This window comes from Grammomys surdaster, unplaced genomic scaffold (genome assembly GCF_004785775.1).
Source record: "Grammomys surdaster isolate TR1022 unplaced genomic scaffold, NIH_TR_1.0 693, whole genome shotgun sequence".
NCBI lineage: Eukaryota > Metazoa > Chordata > Mammalia > Rodentia > Muridae > Grammomys > Grammomys surdaster.
Genome location: NW_021605112.1, coordinates 129253 through 146760, shown reverse-complemented (window position 1 = coordinate 146760; position 17508 = coordinate 129253). Strand labels below are relative to the sequence as shown.

At 39.2% G+C, this 17508-nt stretch overlaps 3 protein-coding genes and 1 pseudogene across 6 annotated transcripts; 2 read left to right on the top strand and 2 right to left on the bottom strand.

Annotated features, from left to right (window-relative positions):
• Positions 1–1300: 1300 nt before the first annotated feature.
• Positions 1301–1999, top strand: LOC114633552 (ubiquitin-conjugating enzyme E2 C-like). 4 transcript variants are annotated; one of them, XM_028782118.1, is made up of 2 exons: positions 1344–1479; positions 1552–1905. In XM_028782118.1, the coding sequence occupies exons 1-2, from the start codon at positions 1344–1346 to the stop codon at positions 1881–1883; spliced, it is 468 nt and encodes a 155-aa protein (XP_028637951.1). In that variant the 3' UTR covers positions 1884–1905. The 4 variants fall into 4 exon arrangements, with proteins under 4 accessions (XP_028637950.1, XP_028637951.1, XP_028637954.1 ...); XM_028782121.1 differs by having other exon boundaries at positions 1344–1496; positions 1674–1905; XM_028782120.1 differs by having other exon boundaries at positions 1344–1628; positions 1704–1905.
• A 1281-nt stretch (positions 2000–3280) lies between these two features.
• Positions 3281–4246, bottom strand: LOC114633531 (olfactory receptor 52N4). The gene has a single exon (XM_028782095.1). The coding sequence runs from the start codon at positions 4244–4246 to the stop codon at positions 3281–3283; it is 966 nt and encodes a 321-aa protein (XP_028637928.1).
• Positions 4247–13243: 8997 nt separating this feature from the next.
• LOC114633545 (olfactory receptor 56B1-like) lies at positions 13244–14201 on the bottom strand. The gene is given in 2 exon segments (XM_028782111.1): positions 13244–13478; positions 13480–14201. Coding segments are annotated over 2 exon segments (957 nt in total).
• A 484-nt stretch (positions 14202–14685) lies between these two features.
• LOC114633558 lies at positions 14686–15824 on the top strand (annotated as a pseudogene).
• Positions 15825–17508: the final 1684 nt, after the last annotated feature.

Genomic DNA, 17508 nt, shown 5'->3' with positions numbered 1-17508 from the left:
TCTTTCTTTCTTTCTTTCTTTCTTTCTTTCTTTCTTTCTTTCTTTCTCTCTTTCCAACAAAAATATCCAGTCAAATTCATGCTGCTCAAGTACTTTTGGGGATGTAGCCTCCCTTGAAGTGTAGTGGGCCTACCAATTTAAAGAATCTGACTCTTCCTCTCCTAAAAGCCAAGAAATTTCAAAAGCTCCTCAGCTTGTGGTGTAATTCTGTGCCCATCTACCCCATCAATGCTGGTATTTTGTCTGTTTTGGGTTTGGATAGGTCTTATCCATGATGTCAACAATTTCCATGAGTTCTTATGTGTATCTGTCCTGCAGCATGTCTAAAACAGTTTTCTTGAAGTCATCCACCATTTCTCTCAATCTTCCTCTACAATCATCCATGAAAATCCCTGAGCCTTGTGAGTGAATATAGGCATTTATAGATACTTTCCATTTGTTGGAAATTCGGCTGAGTACTTCATTGTTTCTGTTTCCCTGTTTAGTGACCAGTTAAACACCTGTGTTAGTCTCCATCTACTGCAAGAAGCTTCTTTGATGAGGGCCGATAGATGTGATGATCTATGGGTATAGCAATTAGACTAGGTTAGTTGGCCAGTAAGTCACAGGGATCCTCTTGTTTCCAGTTTCTGAATGCTGGGATTGCAGGTTCATGCCACCATCCTGGCTATTTTACATTAGTTTTAAGGATCATAGGATTCTTATGATTGTATAGCAAACACTTTCCCAAATAAGCCATATCCCAACCACAGTTTTAAGAAACTTTTACTCATTTAACAATTTCATACATTACATTCTTTTTACATCATTTCCATTTCTCCCCCAAACCTTCCATGTCTCATTCCATCTCAAGTTCACAAATTCTTCTTTAATAATCGCTACATACAAATACATATGTGTGCATATGTATATATGTATATATCTATATACATAATACATACATACATACATACATATATACATACATATATACATACATACATACATACATACATACATATATACATACATACATACATACATATTACATTTACCAAGTCCATTTAGTGTTGCTGACTATGACCACTTGGTAGTGGATAACCTATTAGGGGAACATAAAACTTATTCTCCTCTCTGTGAGCCCATTGGTTACTATTAGGTCTTCATCTTGAATATAGTCTTGTGAAATTTCCCCTGTTCACACTAGAATGTCATTGTCATGTCATTTTACTGTCAATATGAAGATCTTGTTTTAGGCAACCTTATTGTTAGGGTTTCATAGATTCAGCTTCCTTTTGTGTCTAGAAAGTTGTGGAGTTGCCCTTTCGTCTCCACACTCCTGTCTTGGTGCCAGCACTTCTAGGATGGCCTCGCAAAACTGCGACCCAGCTGCTCCCAGCGTTGCTGCTGTTCGAAAAGGAGCCGAGCCCTGCGGGGGCGCCGCCCGGGGCCCTGTGGGTAAGAGGCTACAGCAGGAGCTGATGAGCCTTATGATGTCTGGTGACAAAGGAATTTCCGCCTTCCCTGAATCAGACAACCTGTTCAAATGGGTGGGGACCATCCATGGAGCAGCCGGCACTGTATATGAAGACCTGAGGTATAAGCTCTCCCTAGAGTTCCCCAGTGGCTACCCTTACAACGCCCCCACAGTGAAGTTCCTCACCCCCTGCTACCACCCCAACGTGGACACCCAGGGCAACATCTGCCTGGACATCCTCAAGGAGAAGTGGTCTGCACTGTATGACATCAGGACCATCCTGCTCTCTATCCAGAGCCTGCTAGGAGAACCCAACATCGATAGCCCTTTGAACACACATGCTGCAGAGCTCTGGAAAAACCCCACAGCATTTAAGAAGTACCTGCAAGAAACCTACTCAAAGCAGGTCTCCAGCCAAGAGCCCTGATGCACGCTGTCCACCTCTCTTCTGTGTTGTCTTTTTTTCTTAGACTGTCTGTCCTTTCTCCTTGATTTCTAAGCTGTGTTATTTTTGTTTTGTTTGTTTTTTTTTAAATTAAGTATGCTTGAACCCTTACAATGTATATTAAATAAATACATGTTGATTGTTTTTATATAAAAAAAAGAAAGTTGTGACTACTTTTCCTGAGCCTTAGGTATATAAGTTGCAATTTAGTTGTATCACAGGGGTTGGACATCCTATAGTCACATATCCAATGACTTTTGACATGTTTTGGATCTTGGTACTGGTATCCAGGACCTATTTTAAAGATGTTGTCATCTTATTGGTTATTAAATGTGATACAGTACAAAATGTTTATGAAGTGGACAAATGAAATTTGATGAGTATAATTCATCATTATGATCTCACAAACTATGATTTGAGAGAATGAATGTGTTTTCTTGCCTCCTGGACAGGGAAACATGAGAATTAAAAATATATTTACTCTGCATTCCTTATAAATCAACTCAGCTAACAAAACATTAAATATACAAATACTGTTTCTTTGAACTATTTTTATTAATTTAATAGAATCTTTAAAAATTAGAGAAATATTTAATTTTATTATACTCAAACTTGGAGAAAAAGTTAGAAATAAAATTTGATAGATTTTACATGATTTTTCTAGTGAAAATATATGAATTTTCTGAAATGTGTTTCAGAGAATTAACTCTGTTTCTGGACTACATGATCTTTAAGGTTGTCTTGAAGGAAATGGGAGAGTTAATTGCGCTGTTGTGAAATAATTATAACAGTGGCTTGGATAGAGAAGCCTAGCTAGCCTAATAAGATTCAATTGAGATCACTAGATGATAAACGTGTATTGTATTCATGACTTAATGAGAAATATCTCTATCCTTTCAGTAAGAAAGAAGTATTTGAAAAACAAGTACTGTGTAATATATGTATATATATCCCTATGTATATTAATATATGTATATATACAATGATATATATTTGTATATACACATTTATATATGCATACATATATACATATATACCCTGTCAAAAGCAATAACTGACATATATCCTAAAAATTACAGTTGATAATTGACTTAAATCTTGAAATTGCAGTCAATGTATTGACTTAAAATCCTCATGCTTTATTCATTTTTCCTTGGGTTCTCTCAATGAAACCTGATCCATCCAGTAGATTAGTTCTTCAAAAGAGAAGCTAGAGTCCTGGGAAGCTTGGTGAGCTTTCCAGGAATGTTGAAGAATACATTTAACATGATGCAGTTTTTAGTGCCTTGTTAAGATAGTACATGTACAAAGATTTTATCAGCTCCCACCTAAGCAAGCAATTAGATGTAATTCTTCTCTGTTACATTCCCAAAGCTTAATTATATACTGTGAGCTTTGGAATCCTTAGACCCAGAAAGAATCCTTATGACACAGTCTCGTATCTGCTTGGTTTTCACTCCATAGACAACAGGGTTCATAGTGGGAGGCAGAAGCAGATAAATATTAGCCACAATGATGTGGCAAGATGGAGGGATGGTGTGTCCCCCAAAGCGGTGGGAAAAGAAGGAAAAGAAGGCTGGGCTATAGGAGAAAACGATGGCACAGATGTGGGCAGTGCAGGTGCTGAAGGCTTTCTGCCTAGCATCTGCTGAGGATAAGCTGACCACTGCCCTCAGGATCATGGTGTAAGAGACTGTGATACACAGGATATCAAAGCCCCCAATCAAGAGAGCAACCATCAGACCATAAATGGCATTCACCTTGACATTGCCACAGGACAACTTGGCTACAGACATATGGTCACAGTAGGTATGGTTTATTATATTGCCTCGACAGTAGGGTAGGCGCTTGGTGAGAAATGTGAATGGAATAATTAGCAGCACCCCCCTTAGGAAGGTGGCAAACCCAATCTTGGCAATGATAGGATTTGTAAGAATGGTGGAGTAACGCAGTGGGTAGCAAATGGCTACATAGCGGTCCAAAGCCATGAGCATGAGCACCCCAGACTCCATCCCTGTAAAGGTATGGATGAAGAACATCTGTACAAGACAGTCATCAAATCCAATTTCTTTGAGATGAAACCAGAAGATGCAGAGGGCTTTAGGGGTTGTACTAGAGCACATGACAAGGTCTGTTAAAGAAAGCATTGCTAAAAAGTAGTACATGGGTCTATGTAAGGAGTCCTCAAAGAAGATGAGATAGAGGAGTCCACAGTTCCCCATCATAGCCACTGCATACATGGAACAAAATGGGAAGGAAATCCAGATGTGCATGTCTTCCAGGCCTGGGATCCCGTTCAGAACAAAGGAAGTTGGGGTCAAATCTGTGTTATTCTGTACTGACATAACCAGGCTAGTACCACCATAGGATTGCTTCAAAATATGTAGGTTTTACTAAAGAAAAGACAAAAGAAAATACAGGTTGGAATTGCTCTCTTCTGCTTTTAAAAGCCATACAATACATTTTTATGTTCAATCAACCAAAGGAATAGTTTCATTTGTATTGTTATTTATTGTTAATTCATTGATCTACTCAGGAAATTGTTACTGATTAGATCTGTTCTGTTTCTTTAAAATGTGGCTTTTTAAAAGAATTTTTTTTTATCAACTATTAATACATATTTTACTATAGATACGACCTTAGAAAGTAGTTTGGTCTGGGCATGTTGGCTGCATACCTATAATACTAGCTCTGAAGAGCTGAGGCAGGAGAGCTGGAGTCTAGTTTGGAATATATTGCAAGTCTCATAGGTAGATAGATAGATAGATAGATAGATAGATAGATAGATAGATGATAGATAGATAGATGATAGATAGATAGATAGATAGATAGATAGATAGATAGATAGATAGATAGAAAGAAATAGATGATAGGTAGGTAGATAGAAAAATGGTTTCATTCTCCATGATTATTAAACACTTGGTACTTAGACTTTTAAAATTGTTTTTAATCAGTAGTTGAAGTTTATCATTAATTACTAGTGCTCTATTCAAAGGATTCTGAAAATAGTCTGTTTTATTCCTCAGTAAATCTCAGGATCTCACGAGTCAGTGAAATTGTTCATTAAGTTCCGTCATTCTTCCTGATTTCTCATTATTGTCTTTTAACATACTGAATTATGATACTTTTTCCCCTCAAATTGAATGTATGGTCATAGGTCAAGAGCAGCTAATGTGTACTTAGGATGGTGAGATATTTGCTTTATTTTTTTCTACAAAATAAGCAATAACATCCTTTGCTTTACTCTTTCTACAAATCCCCCTGATTTACCTTCCTTGTCCTCTGAGATTTTCCATTGCCTGTGTTAAATATATCATACATATTTTACATACATGTTTCTTTATACATATATTATACTTATACCATTAATATTACTATGTCTTAATAAAGGCTATCAAGTCTTTGCCACCATTATACTAGTTCTTCATTTAATATGTATTTTTTCAATAACATGTTCTCACCTATGATATTTGTTGTCACATTTATACTCTGCTCTTTTGGATTTATGTTTTTATAATCATAAAAATAGAACTCATTTTAATTAGGTTTGTGTGTGTGTGTGCGTGTGCGTGTGCGTGTGTGTGTATGGGGAGCTATATAAATAAAAGTTATATTTTGGTAAAGCCTTCCAGGCTGCCCACATGAACTATCAAGCAGTTCCTGGTGAACCCTACCTGTGTTGCCTCCTCAATCCCTAACCAAGGAACTGACTGAACCCATCCTGACTTTCTTGTCAATCTCCGCCATCCAATAGCAGGAGCTCAGCCTCCAGGAGCACTGGCCACGCTGAGCTCCAGGCTGGCTGCACCAGTGCAGACCCAAAGTCCTCTTAGATTCACCCCGTTCATAGTCCATATGGCTGCACAGCAAATGCACTGAGCCCTTGTCTTTTCACCATCTCAATCTTTCCACTCCGCTCTGTGGTGTCCCCCGGATCTACCTGAGATCAGAGCTGCCAGAGCTGGACCGCTGAGGCAATGGCGCATGGAGGTTGACAACTGTGTGCTTGCAGGGTCCCTTTGGCCAATTCCCGAGGCCCAGATGAGATGGTTCTGCGCGCCCCACTTTCCGCGACCTCTCGGTGACAGTGAATCCTGACCCTTACCCTGCACCCAGGCGCCTGGGATCCCACAACGCCCGAGGTCGTCGCACCTAACCCAAGAACTCCCTGGAGCTGCTGGAGGTGAAAGCGGACTAAGCACACCCGCAGCTGCACGGGCAATTCAGGATCTGCAGCAAGAGCCCAAGCATAGGAGTGACCTGCTCCACCACGGGATGGCTCAGATCGGTCCAACACCACCTGCACCACTGTGCGAATGCTGTGACTACCAGGCGCTGTAGATGTATACAGACCCCCTTGCTGCCCTCGTGCGGCTGGAGTAGGTCCCACTCATCGGGAACATCGCATTTCCAAACTATAAATGGTACTTATTGAACCCTGAGGACTGGGCTGGGCAGTGTGGCCACCGAGGAGCTTTCTCCACATTCACAAGACAAGGAGGACTCCACCTCTCCAGCCTCCGTGACTGAAGGTCCTAGGGGAGGAAGACAGGGGGCCTCTTAGACAAGATTTGTTTGCAAAATGGTACAGTAATTGTGTCCTCATTCCCTCGTGTCCACTAGAAGATTGTATATGGATGCCTTGGGAGAAGCTGCCTTCTAGTGTACTATCTGTGGTATTTTAAAGAAAATTGTGTGTAAGAAACCTTGAAAAATATCGCATTACCACAGATAAAGAATACAGTGGGTATTTTCACTGCTTCCTTTGTTTTTATAAGAATTGCTTGTGTTGTTGTTGTTGTTGATGATGGTGGTTTTTAAGTTTTGCATCTTTGTAGAAAAAAATGCTTTATATTTGGTATTTCTAATCTTATTGCATACTTGTTTCTCATACTAGAAGAAAATTATCAAATTCTAAATTCTCTTTGCTTCCAAACTCCATTTCTAACTTAAATGAGTGTTTGGAGTACAGGACTGGAGTCCCACGATTTCACTTGTTTTGTTTTGTTTCGGAAATAATGACCATCTGTCATGGAACAGTGTGAATCCACAAGCTCACAGCTCCATGGAGAGGGGCTACAAATACCTCAGCAACTGTAGCAGAGCTAAAATCTTGTGCCCAGGATTCCAAAGGAACACTGGACACTCTCTGTCTCTCTCTGTCTCTGTCTCTGTCTCCCTCTGTTTCTCTCTCTCTCTCTCTGTATGATGTGTGTGTGAGTGTGTGTGTCTGAGTGTATATGCTTGTGTATAATGTTTATGTTTGGTGTGTGGTGTGTATGTATATTGTATGTGTGTTGGTGTTTGTGTGTGTGTATGTGGTGTGTGTGTGTGTGTGTGTGTGTGTGGTGTATGAATTGTTGATATTGAAGGTTTAGGAGAGGAGTTATGATTTTCAGAAAGGATTCCTTGAAGAGACGCTGTCTGCCACATGCTCCTAGTAATACTTGGAAGAAAAATGACACACATACACACATACAAATCCAAGCAAGTCTGTAGGACTATGTTTGACATATAGGCCTGTGAGGAGCAGGTCATGATGGTAAGCTTTAGGCATAAGATAGAACATCTACAAGTTTAATATACCAGGTAGCAACTGTCTGGATAATGGAAATTAAATCACAAGGAATTCACAAGAGTTCTGAGAGCCATGAGTTGGCTCTACAGTCCTTGGGCAACCTACCAGGAAGTACTTCCCTTTCTCAAAAAAGTACCCTTCTCCCTGCAGACAAAGCTGGGGCTCGAGGGTAGGGAGCAGAAGGAAGCTTTTAGCTATTGTAATCTATGCCCACCAGACACTCAAACTCTGAATCCACAGGGCCCAGAGTGGAGGCTGCTCACAGTTGGATATTGTCCTTTACTGAGCAGGCTCCAAAGCAACAATGGAAATCTACATGTGCTTTCTATGTGGCCTTATGAAAGAAACCCTGACTAGGTATCTAGAGCAGCCCAGCTGGCTCCCGTCTCCCTCATTCCCTAATGGCATTATAATTACTTCAAATACTTATGATTGCCCGTAGAACTATTGTCAACCAAGTTCATGTAAATTCCATTAATTTATTAGAATTTTTGTCAGTTCACACTGGTCATTGTCACTTGTCATTGCCAAGGATGAGGAATCAGAACTGCTATACACTACTGATAGGAACTTAGACATAAACAGATGTTTCTGTGTATCTTGTACATAATTTGAGGGGCAGTTTTAACCCTTTAGTTTCTGTGAGATTATATTATTACACCCATAGCACTGTCACAATGATTTGTAGGTTTTGATTTCATCCTTCCAATTCCAAAGACATGCATGTTCACAATATATGCATCCCTTTAAATTACAGGTCATCTCCCCTAATATGTATTAAAGAGATTATTATAATACAGAATCAAGATACCAAGTCACAAAATGTACATTAAGTGACCTAATTTAGACTTCAGCTTGTTCAATGACAATAAATATATTTTCAATGTTGAACATTGTTACATCAATGAGATATGTAATGGAAAAAGCAAACCTCTTTTCTTCTTCAGGTGCTTTGGCCAAAAGTAAATTTCAGGAAAACATTAGAACTAAATATGAAAAATAAAGCATGCATCTTCTTTGTGATTTGTAGTAGAAAAGATTATGAAACCAAGCCACAAAATGTCATCCACATAATTAAAGTTTGAAGTAAATAAAAATTTAATATTTTAGTGAAAAATGATAAAATATGAAAACATCAGGCACAAAGGAGATGATATTCACTATATGCATATATAACAAGGTATGTAAATCATCCCTTCAAAATTAGCAAGAAAAAGAAAAAGGCAGAGAGGAACAAATGTACCAGCAAACAGGCAAATGGGTGTTGACATTCTAGTTACAAGGAGAGTAAATACAGATTGAATCTCTCATGGTATTAGTATACATACCAGCATGTATAGGTAATGAACAAGCCTAAAACTATCAGATACTTTAAGGGGTAAGAAGCTTGAGCAGCTATGAGCTACTAATAGGACTGTAAATGAATGGTTCTGAACCATCCTAATGCTGGGATTCTTTAATAAAGTTCCTCATGTTACTTTTTTTCCGTAAGTGTGAACACTGGTGGGTCCCCTATGCCAGTGGATGACTTCACACTCACATACTGGACTCATTGGGTTAAAAATAAATAAATATAGAGGACAAGAGGTTGAGAGGGAGATGAGATGGGGATCCTGAGAGAATCAGAGGGGGTATGGGAGGTGTTATGTCAAGAAACATTGCACACTGGTATGAAAAGTTTAAAGAATAATTAAAGTAAATGCATTCCTTTTATATTTTAGAGTGGCCACTATTTGATGACAGTAGTTTATGCCAGCTGATGACAGGCTGCTAATTGTCATCTATGGCTCAGCAGTTAAGAACACTTGCTGCTGAATCATGAGGACCAGAGATTTTATTCCAGCACCCAAATCAGGCACGCACACCCGTGTACAGACACTCACATGGACACATACATGTACATAAATTATTCTTACTTTATATTACCAATCATAACGCATTGTGATGGGATTCTGTGTGATTCTCTTTATAAACTTGATGCTATTGCTATGATATGATCACATTAATGAGAATATGCTTGAAGAGTGAATATTGCACTGAGCTGATGATACATTAACCGGCTTGAGTATGGTGGTCACTTCACAACACATAAGCATATGTAAATACACACTTCTGTCCATCATGTCATATGGTTGAAATAATATGAGAAAATGTCTCATAAAGACATAAAAATGTCAAATGACAATTTTTATCTTGTGCTGTATTTCTCTCACAGCATTTTCACAAAAGATATCATAGACATTTGAAAATATAAACAACGGTCCATGTGAATTAAGTTAAAATATTAATGTGGCTTCTTTAATTTTGTCGATGCCTTTATGATTATAAAAAAACATTACCTTCATTGAGACAAGACAATCCCTGCCCAGTGCCACAACCTAATCAGGGAGTAAACGCAAGGCAACCACTAGTCTGGTACTGTAGGGCCTGTGCAGCAAGCTAGTCTGTAGATGACCCAGACCTAGTGCCAGGGGGCCATGTGGGGAACAAGCCTAAGTCAACTACCAGTCCAGCACCATGCAGGCACTGGTAGGCAGATAATGCCAGGGACAAACTTTGCCCAGTGCCACAGTACACGGGTGGGACATAGCACTCCTGAGATCACACTTGAGACAACCCCAGACACCTAGACATCCCAGGGCACCACTAAGATGAGCAAGTAAGTGGTGGAGAAATGGAAGAGAAAGAGAAAGGAAGGGTGTTTGCACAATGAAGAGAGGCAAAACTGGAGAGTCAAGGGTAGTGAGGAATAGCCTGATGTGAGTAGACAGTGATTCCCAACTATGTCTGTGATGAGGTCCCAGCCTGTGCCATGTCTAGGTCTGTGGCCTTACAGCAGCAGGAGGTGGGAGGGATGGTTGATACCACAAAAAGCCAAATGGGCGTCATCCGTCTGGGCTTCTTCCTGGGGTACTTTTGATGTCTGAGTGCTGTGCAGAACTGCACGAAACCCTTACCTGGGCATCCTGGGAGAACTGGCCCTGAGGGCATGCATGTGGGAGAGCTGGCCCCACCAATTACCAGCTGCTGTCTTCAGGAGAGCAGGCCCCATACCTCATCTGGGCAGCACAGTAGAGCTAATTGTGGTGGTGGGCTAGGAAAGACCCAGCCCTGAAGGCAAGGGTGTGAGAGAGCTGGCCCCTGTCACTTGTCTTCTATTTAAGACGTTGGCAAGGGAGAGATGCCCACTCCCCTTACCCCTTGCAGCCTATGGGAGGCAGGAGAGCTAGCCCCAAGGTCATCAGATCAGGTCTGCCCTTGCTCCTCATCTGCTGCAGCAATTGTGAGAGCGGGCCCTGTACCTTACCTGGGCAGCACAGTAGAGTTGGCCCCAATGCATGAAAGTTAAAACGCTGACTTTGACACTTGACTATTTGCATTTATTGTATTGCTAGTTCCTCAACCTAGAACTGACCTTAATACTTACATATAATTAACATGGTATAAAAGCAAAAATGAGGAGGGGGGATGGGATAGGGGATTCCTAGGGAGGGGAAATGGGGAAAGAGGATGGCATGTGAAATGTAAATAAATAAAATATCCAATAAAAAAGAGAAAACATTAAGAACATATGACACACACACACACACACCACTCCCCACCCCCAAAAAGCTGGCTCTGCCCCTTGCTGGCTACATTATTGTATGGACAAGGCAGGGCCAGAGAGCTTATCCTGGTGGTATGGTGCAGGAGGGTGTGGGTGAACTGACCAGCTCAGATACCTCCCATGCTCAGGGCCAGGGCTTTGAGTTGGCCCACCCCAACATCTAACTTATTGATGAACTGGTGGAGCACGTAAAGGAGCCGGTCCTGCAGATCTAAAGCTATAGGATCTCTATGACACAGGGCAACAACAGGATGTCTGAAAGGAATCCCAGTGAAATATCGATAGTGTAGCAGAAGCCAGAGGCCTAGAACCAGACCAACGACTTATTGCAATGAACATTTGCAAGCAAAGAAATATGGACAAAAAGGTATACTATGGGACACACTTTGACACACTACAGCCTCCACAATGAGTTTTATTTTTCTTTTAGAGGGGAGGTTGGAGTGGCAGAGGACAGGTGTGAGAGGATGGGGAGATGAGTGGGATTGAGGTACATGATACGAATTTCACAAAGAGCCAATACCAAGTTTAATAATTGGCTTCATTTTTGAAAATACAGAGTGAAGTATTTGTTTTAGATAGCTCAGAAAAATAGTATACTTGTGTACATGCACACAAATGCAAACACACACACACACACACACACACACACACACACACACACACCAGCATATGGAAAGAAGATAACTCATAACTTGGGCATAATAAAAATACTTGATAGATCTCTGTAAACAGTATACACAATTTCTATTTTTGTTTTGCTCATTCATTTGTTTGAGACAGAGTCTCTTTGTGTAGCCTTGGCTGAACTAGAACTTGCTGGATAGATCAAGCTGGGCTTGAATTTACAGAGACACAACTGCCTCTACCTGCCTAGTGCTGGTGTTACAGGCAAACACCACCATGTCCAGCAAACTATTTCTTATTCTAGTCTTGAAACATTGCTGTAATCCTGAAATTACATCATAATAAAAACAAAATTTTATTATAGCTATATAGCATAAGGTAAATTATTTTAAATATCATTTTAAAATAAAATTTTTTTTCAGGATTGTTAGCCTCTATAATTGTGTTTTCTTCATTCCATGGTAAATAAGCATTTTCTAATTATTTTAGTATTTTAAGGAAAGACCCTAGATCTAAACATAGATGCATGTGCAGGGGGACAGAATACTGTTCTGTGTGTGTGTGTGTGGGAGATAAGGCAGTTTCCCTTCTCCCAGCCCTCTCTTACACATGCAAGTACACGGATCCACAGGCACACACACAAGAGAAAAGCAACCATGTAGCTTAACAAAATAGCACATATTACGTACTAATAGTAACAGAAATTTTTATTATTTTCTTTGTCTCAATGGGAAGGTAAGTGAAAAAGGAGTCACTGGATAGACATATGTTCTGTAGTAGCGGACCATCTGAGAAGTGTCACGAGACATCCTATTGGAAATGATGTTGAGGGAAGTGGAAGAAGCGAGCATCTAAAATAAATTAAAATCTCTTTTCTTTTTCATTGCCATTGTTTCAGTCTGCCTAAGTGTCCCAAGAAAGGGAAGCTTGACTCATAGTACATGAAAGTCAACTCTCTATATAGTGAGCTTCATAGAAGGACAGAGAGAAAAATCTAGAGAAGCAAGTGGACAGCAACTCTATATAAGTGGATTTACTTGTTCATGCTGGGTCACCCGCTCATGAACCACCTAGTACTCTCTCACAGCCTATTCAGGCTTTGCCCATTATGTTTTCTATGTCTGTCTCTGCAGCATATATTACTAAGGTGATGCTAATTAGGCAGGCTGACTTTGTTCCTAACATACAGCTAAGAAAGTGCAAGCATGTCCTATAAGTCACACACTTGTTAATATATTGGTTTTTTATTTTAAGTTATACATATACATCACTAGTTCTTTTTGTAACACTCTTTGGCTGGTCTAGTGGCCAGTCTTTCCATATTCTTGAATATAGTTATTTAGCTTTTGTTAATTTTGGAATGAATATGAAAGAATTTTTAAAATTTTTCATGATCATTTATGTAAAATACAATCATGGAAAGGGACTCTTTGAAGGCACTTCCATTATCCGCCATCATATCTAGAATGCTACCATATGTTTAGGAGATGCTGAAGTTCATGTACAACATGCATCCTGAGGAAGAGATTTTTATTTCTCTTGTAAGCTCCGACAAAGCATCTTTTGAAAGCCCAGCCTGAGTTCTCTGGTCCTAAGTGCATACACAATAGGGTTGAGCGAAGGAGGGATGATATTGTGCATCACATTGAGCAAAACTGGGATCAAGGTGGCCTTGGTCTCTGCCAAGTGAGTTACTGAAATCACTACAACAACAGTGTAGAAGAAGAGGATGAGGGTGAGGTGGGAGCTACAAGTGTTCAGAGCTAGAAACAGCTTCAGCTGAATTGAGTCTGAGTACAGAGCGCAGAATCAAAGCATATGACAATATTATGAGACCCAGGTCACTCCCCATTCCAACCCATGCCAGGATTAACTGGCAAATGCTATTTGGCTTCCTGTCATCACAAGCCAGGCTTGTGACTCCAAGGTTAGAGCACAAGCAATGCTCAATTTCATTCCTTGAACAATAATTCCGCTGGGCGGCAAGAACAGGCACTGGAATGACACCCAAGCCATTTCTTCGCACCATAAACAGTGTGGCTTTTAAGATCAAGGAATTGGTAATAATTGATGAATAGCGGAGAGGATAGCAAATAGCTATATATCTATCAAAAGCCATGCAGAGGAAGATACCAGACTCCATGCCTACAAAGCAGTGAATGGCATAAATCTGAACAAAACACTCAGGAAGGCTAATGACCTTGGCGTCAAACCAGAAGATGGCCAGGATCTTAGGCATGATGGTGGTGGCGAGGCCCATGTCCACCACGGAGAGGATTCCCAAGAAAAGATACATGGGCTGCTTCAGGGAAGGGTCCTGATAGACGATGATGAGAATGAGCACGTTTGTCCCTATCGCTGAGAGATAGAGCAAGGCCAGTGGTAGGGAGAGCCAGTGCTGCCAGCTGTGGATGCCTGGGAATCCCAGCAGGATGAACTCAGACACCTGGAACTTGGAACTATTGAAGTCTTTGAGAGATGCAGACATTTTCCTGTGAGGAAAAGAAAAGATCGGGTCTTTAACATTTTTTTTTTTGAGCATAAGCATCATTACATGGTATTTATCTTTTATATTAAAGGTTTCTTTCTATTTAGTAAATAGGCATTTAAGAATTTCACTTACTTTATAAAACCACATCTTTATTCAAAAAGCAAAAATTATTATTGAATTAATTATTATTATTAAAGATGGCCTTGATCTCTGCTAAGTGAGTTACTGAAATCTCTACAACAACAGTGTAGAAGAGGATGAGGGTGAGGTGGGAGCTACAAGTGTTCAGAGCCTTAGAAACAGCTTCAGCTGAATTGAGTCTGAGTACAGAGCGCAGAATCAAAGCATATGACAATATTATGAGACCCAGGTCACTCTCCATTCCAACCCATGCCAGTAACATTTTAATCAAAGTCCAATTCAAGTTTCAATACTCTCTTGGGAGGGTGACTGGGAGGTACTGTGACCTTGCGGTCAAATCATGATGAACAACAGAATGAATTCCTATGAGCACAACTCCGATTGTCCTGATTTTAGCAATGCAATGGTGGCAGACTGGGTAAAGGAATGCTTTTTTTTTGTTAGAACACCTCATGATCCCAAATGTTGTCTTAGTAGAATTTAGCCCTGCTTGTGAATACCCAAGAATTACTTTCCAGAGGGTTTTTAGGGTAAGAGCTGTCATCCTGGAAGTCTTACTAGTGTTTGAAGTTGATCTCTCATTATCTGTCCATGACTTAAAAGCTGTTTTTTGTTTTTCCGATGAAAAATTTCATAACTCCTGGTAAAGTGGAAGATGCAGGGTGACAAACAGCTTTGCCATTTGGTGACAAAGGGAGATTTCATTTGTATGTTGCAGTGAAATTTATCAAATGCAATTTCCTGCTTTTTCCCAAGGTCTTCAGCAAATCCTACTGGGGTGCAGGCTTTCTTGGTTGCAATTGAAGTTCTTAGTCTTCTCAGTATTTTGGTTCATTCTTGAATCACTGATATAAATGAGAATCTCTGCCTTTAGTTCCCAGTGTGCACACTGCATATTAGCATGTGGCAAGCTTGATTTTGGAAGACCTCTGTTCTATGTAGCCTAGAATCAGGCTGTCTTGGATGTACTAGTGCAAGATGTTATCTGCATTCTGAACCATGAAAAAGCCCATAAAAGAGAGGCAAAGACATCACTTGCAGTGGATTTGGGAAATGGGTATGTTGTTTCACATTTTGCTTTGTCACTGTATATGAAGACATCAAGATGTAGCTTTAGGTTGAAGAGAACACTTTCTTAAAGAAATAAGAGCTTGGCGGTGGGGAGCTTGTACAGTGGTACAAGAAGCAATGAATAACGCCCATCATACCTACCAAGATATTTCACTGGTAGAGATTTTTTGCAGAACAATGTGGATAAAATAAACAAAAACAACTCTTGAGTCTTTGAAATGATTGAATGAACAGCTACAATCTAAAGAAGTAGAACTTGTCCAGCTAAGAACAAAGGTAGAGACTTGACAAGTGATTGAAAACTTGGATCCACCTTCATCAAACCAGGAGGTAGAAAAGGTGAGCCATGATTTGAAGACCCATGATTTGGAGCAAGAGATGGAACTGATGAGGACAGAAGGAAAATGATCTCAGAATAAGGCCACAAAAAGCCAAACAATACGTCCATCTCAGAAGGACAAGCTCTACAACTGGAATCTTTCAATGGTGTTTTAAAGCCATCATCAGGAGGCACAGCTCAGAGCTATGAAATAATGGATGTTATAGATAGTCTTACTGCACTGCTTTATGTTAATAAAGCACCAGGGAGTTTAAAAGGATTATCAATTGAAGTAAACTTATGGGTCACATTTATATTGGTTGAGGTTGTGAATCAATAGTAGAAAGCTTTGCCAACATATGTGTCTCAAGGTGTGACTCTTGCCACTTCCAAAAAAAGTATTATAGTGAACAATTTGACTCACCAGGGAAATTGAAGAATAAATAGGAAATCTCTTTTTGCAAGATTCTTAGTTATTCCAGGTAGTATTATTACACAAATACAACAAGAGTTTATCTAAGCATTTCTTCACCTTTTCAGAAACAGAATTGAGTGAGTGCTTTGTTTAAATTGTATCTTTCTTATCATTGCTTGACTTAGTATTTATTCACTGATAACAACCACTAGAATTTTAGTCTGTAATTATGGAATACTTAATTTTGTAAATAATGCATGAAAATATTCATGTATTATATATTACATATATAATATATATCCATTCATATCTTATACATCCTTTTATCAATAGTATTATCATAAATATATAAAGGTTTAAGAAATAAACTATTCTGAAGTTTAGGGGATGAATATGTTTTATTTTATAGTATACTTTGTATGCAAACACACTTGAAGAGACTGCAAAAGAATTAAACAATGCTAAATGACCATAGCTACATTTTTAATCTTAACTATCTATCTAGTGATCTTATAAATTTTAGTTACCTGAGTCTTGGTGGATCTATAAAGACAGAATTTAGGCACATATAATGATGTTTTTATTGTATCAGACACACTTAATATGAGATATACCCTCAGATCCTCAAGTACACAGTGCATATTATGTACATTGTTCTACACATATTTCAAAGGCTTTTCCAATAAAATGGAATATTCATAACTAGGGAACAAAAATCATACCCTACCTCATGGGCAAGCCACATCTATCATTCTGAAGAAGCTATGGAAGATGCTCAGAATCTTGGTAAAATTAGACTCATACACCTTCAAATTCTACTGTTTGTCATGTCCTTTGTTTAGTTAATTGTTAAATATAGATTTATTCATGATACAGTAATTTTAAACACAGAATAAAGAAATTGAAGAAAATAATTTCCCTATGGTATTACCATTAAGAAACAATTATCTGTTGTAAATTTTGTACTTATTTGTGTGTATATTTATGAGTGGTTGGGGCACACAACTGACACTGTTCATGTGTGGAGGTTAGAATACAGCCTTCAGGAGTCAATCCTTCTACTTTTTGGGTTCTGGAGATCAACTTTGAGTTATCAGGCTACTTGCCAGCATCTCTACCTATTGATGCATCTCATTAGCTCCAAGAAGCAATTATTAAAAGATAATTTTTCTTGAGATATTTCTCAAAGCTTCCATATTTCAATAAATATATAGTCTCTAGTGACTATTTATGACAAATCTAACATGACCAGAGTAATCCCAATGTAAACACACATGATTTAATGAATGAAAAATGCAAAGAAGCTTAGAGATAGGTTAATTTTACTGAGATCTTAGATGAGGCTTTCAAAGAAGCTC

What these genes read in the sequence shown, in the direction of transcription:
- LOC114633552 (XM_028782117.1), top strand. Translation starts at nt 1,344, where the DNA reads ATGGCCTCGCAAAACTGCGACCCAGCTGCTCCCAGCGTTGCTGCTGTT.
- LOC114633531 (XM_028782095.1), bottom strand. Translation starts at nt 4,246, where the DNA reads ATGTCAGTACAGAATAACACAGATTTGACCCCAACTTCCTTTGTTCTG.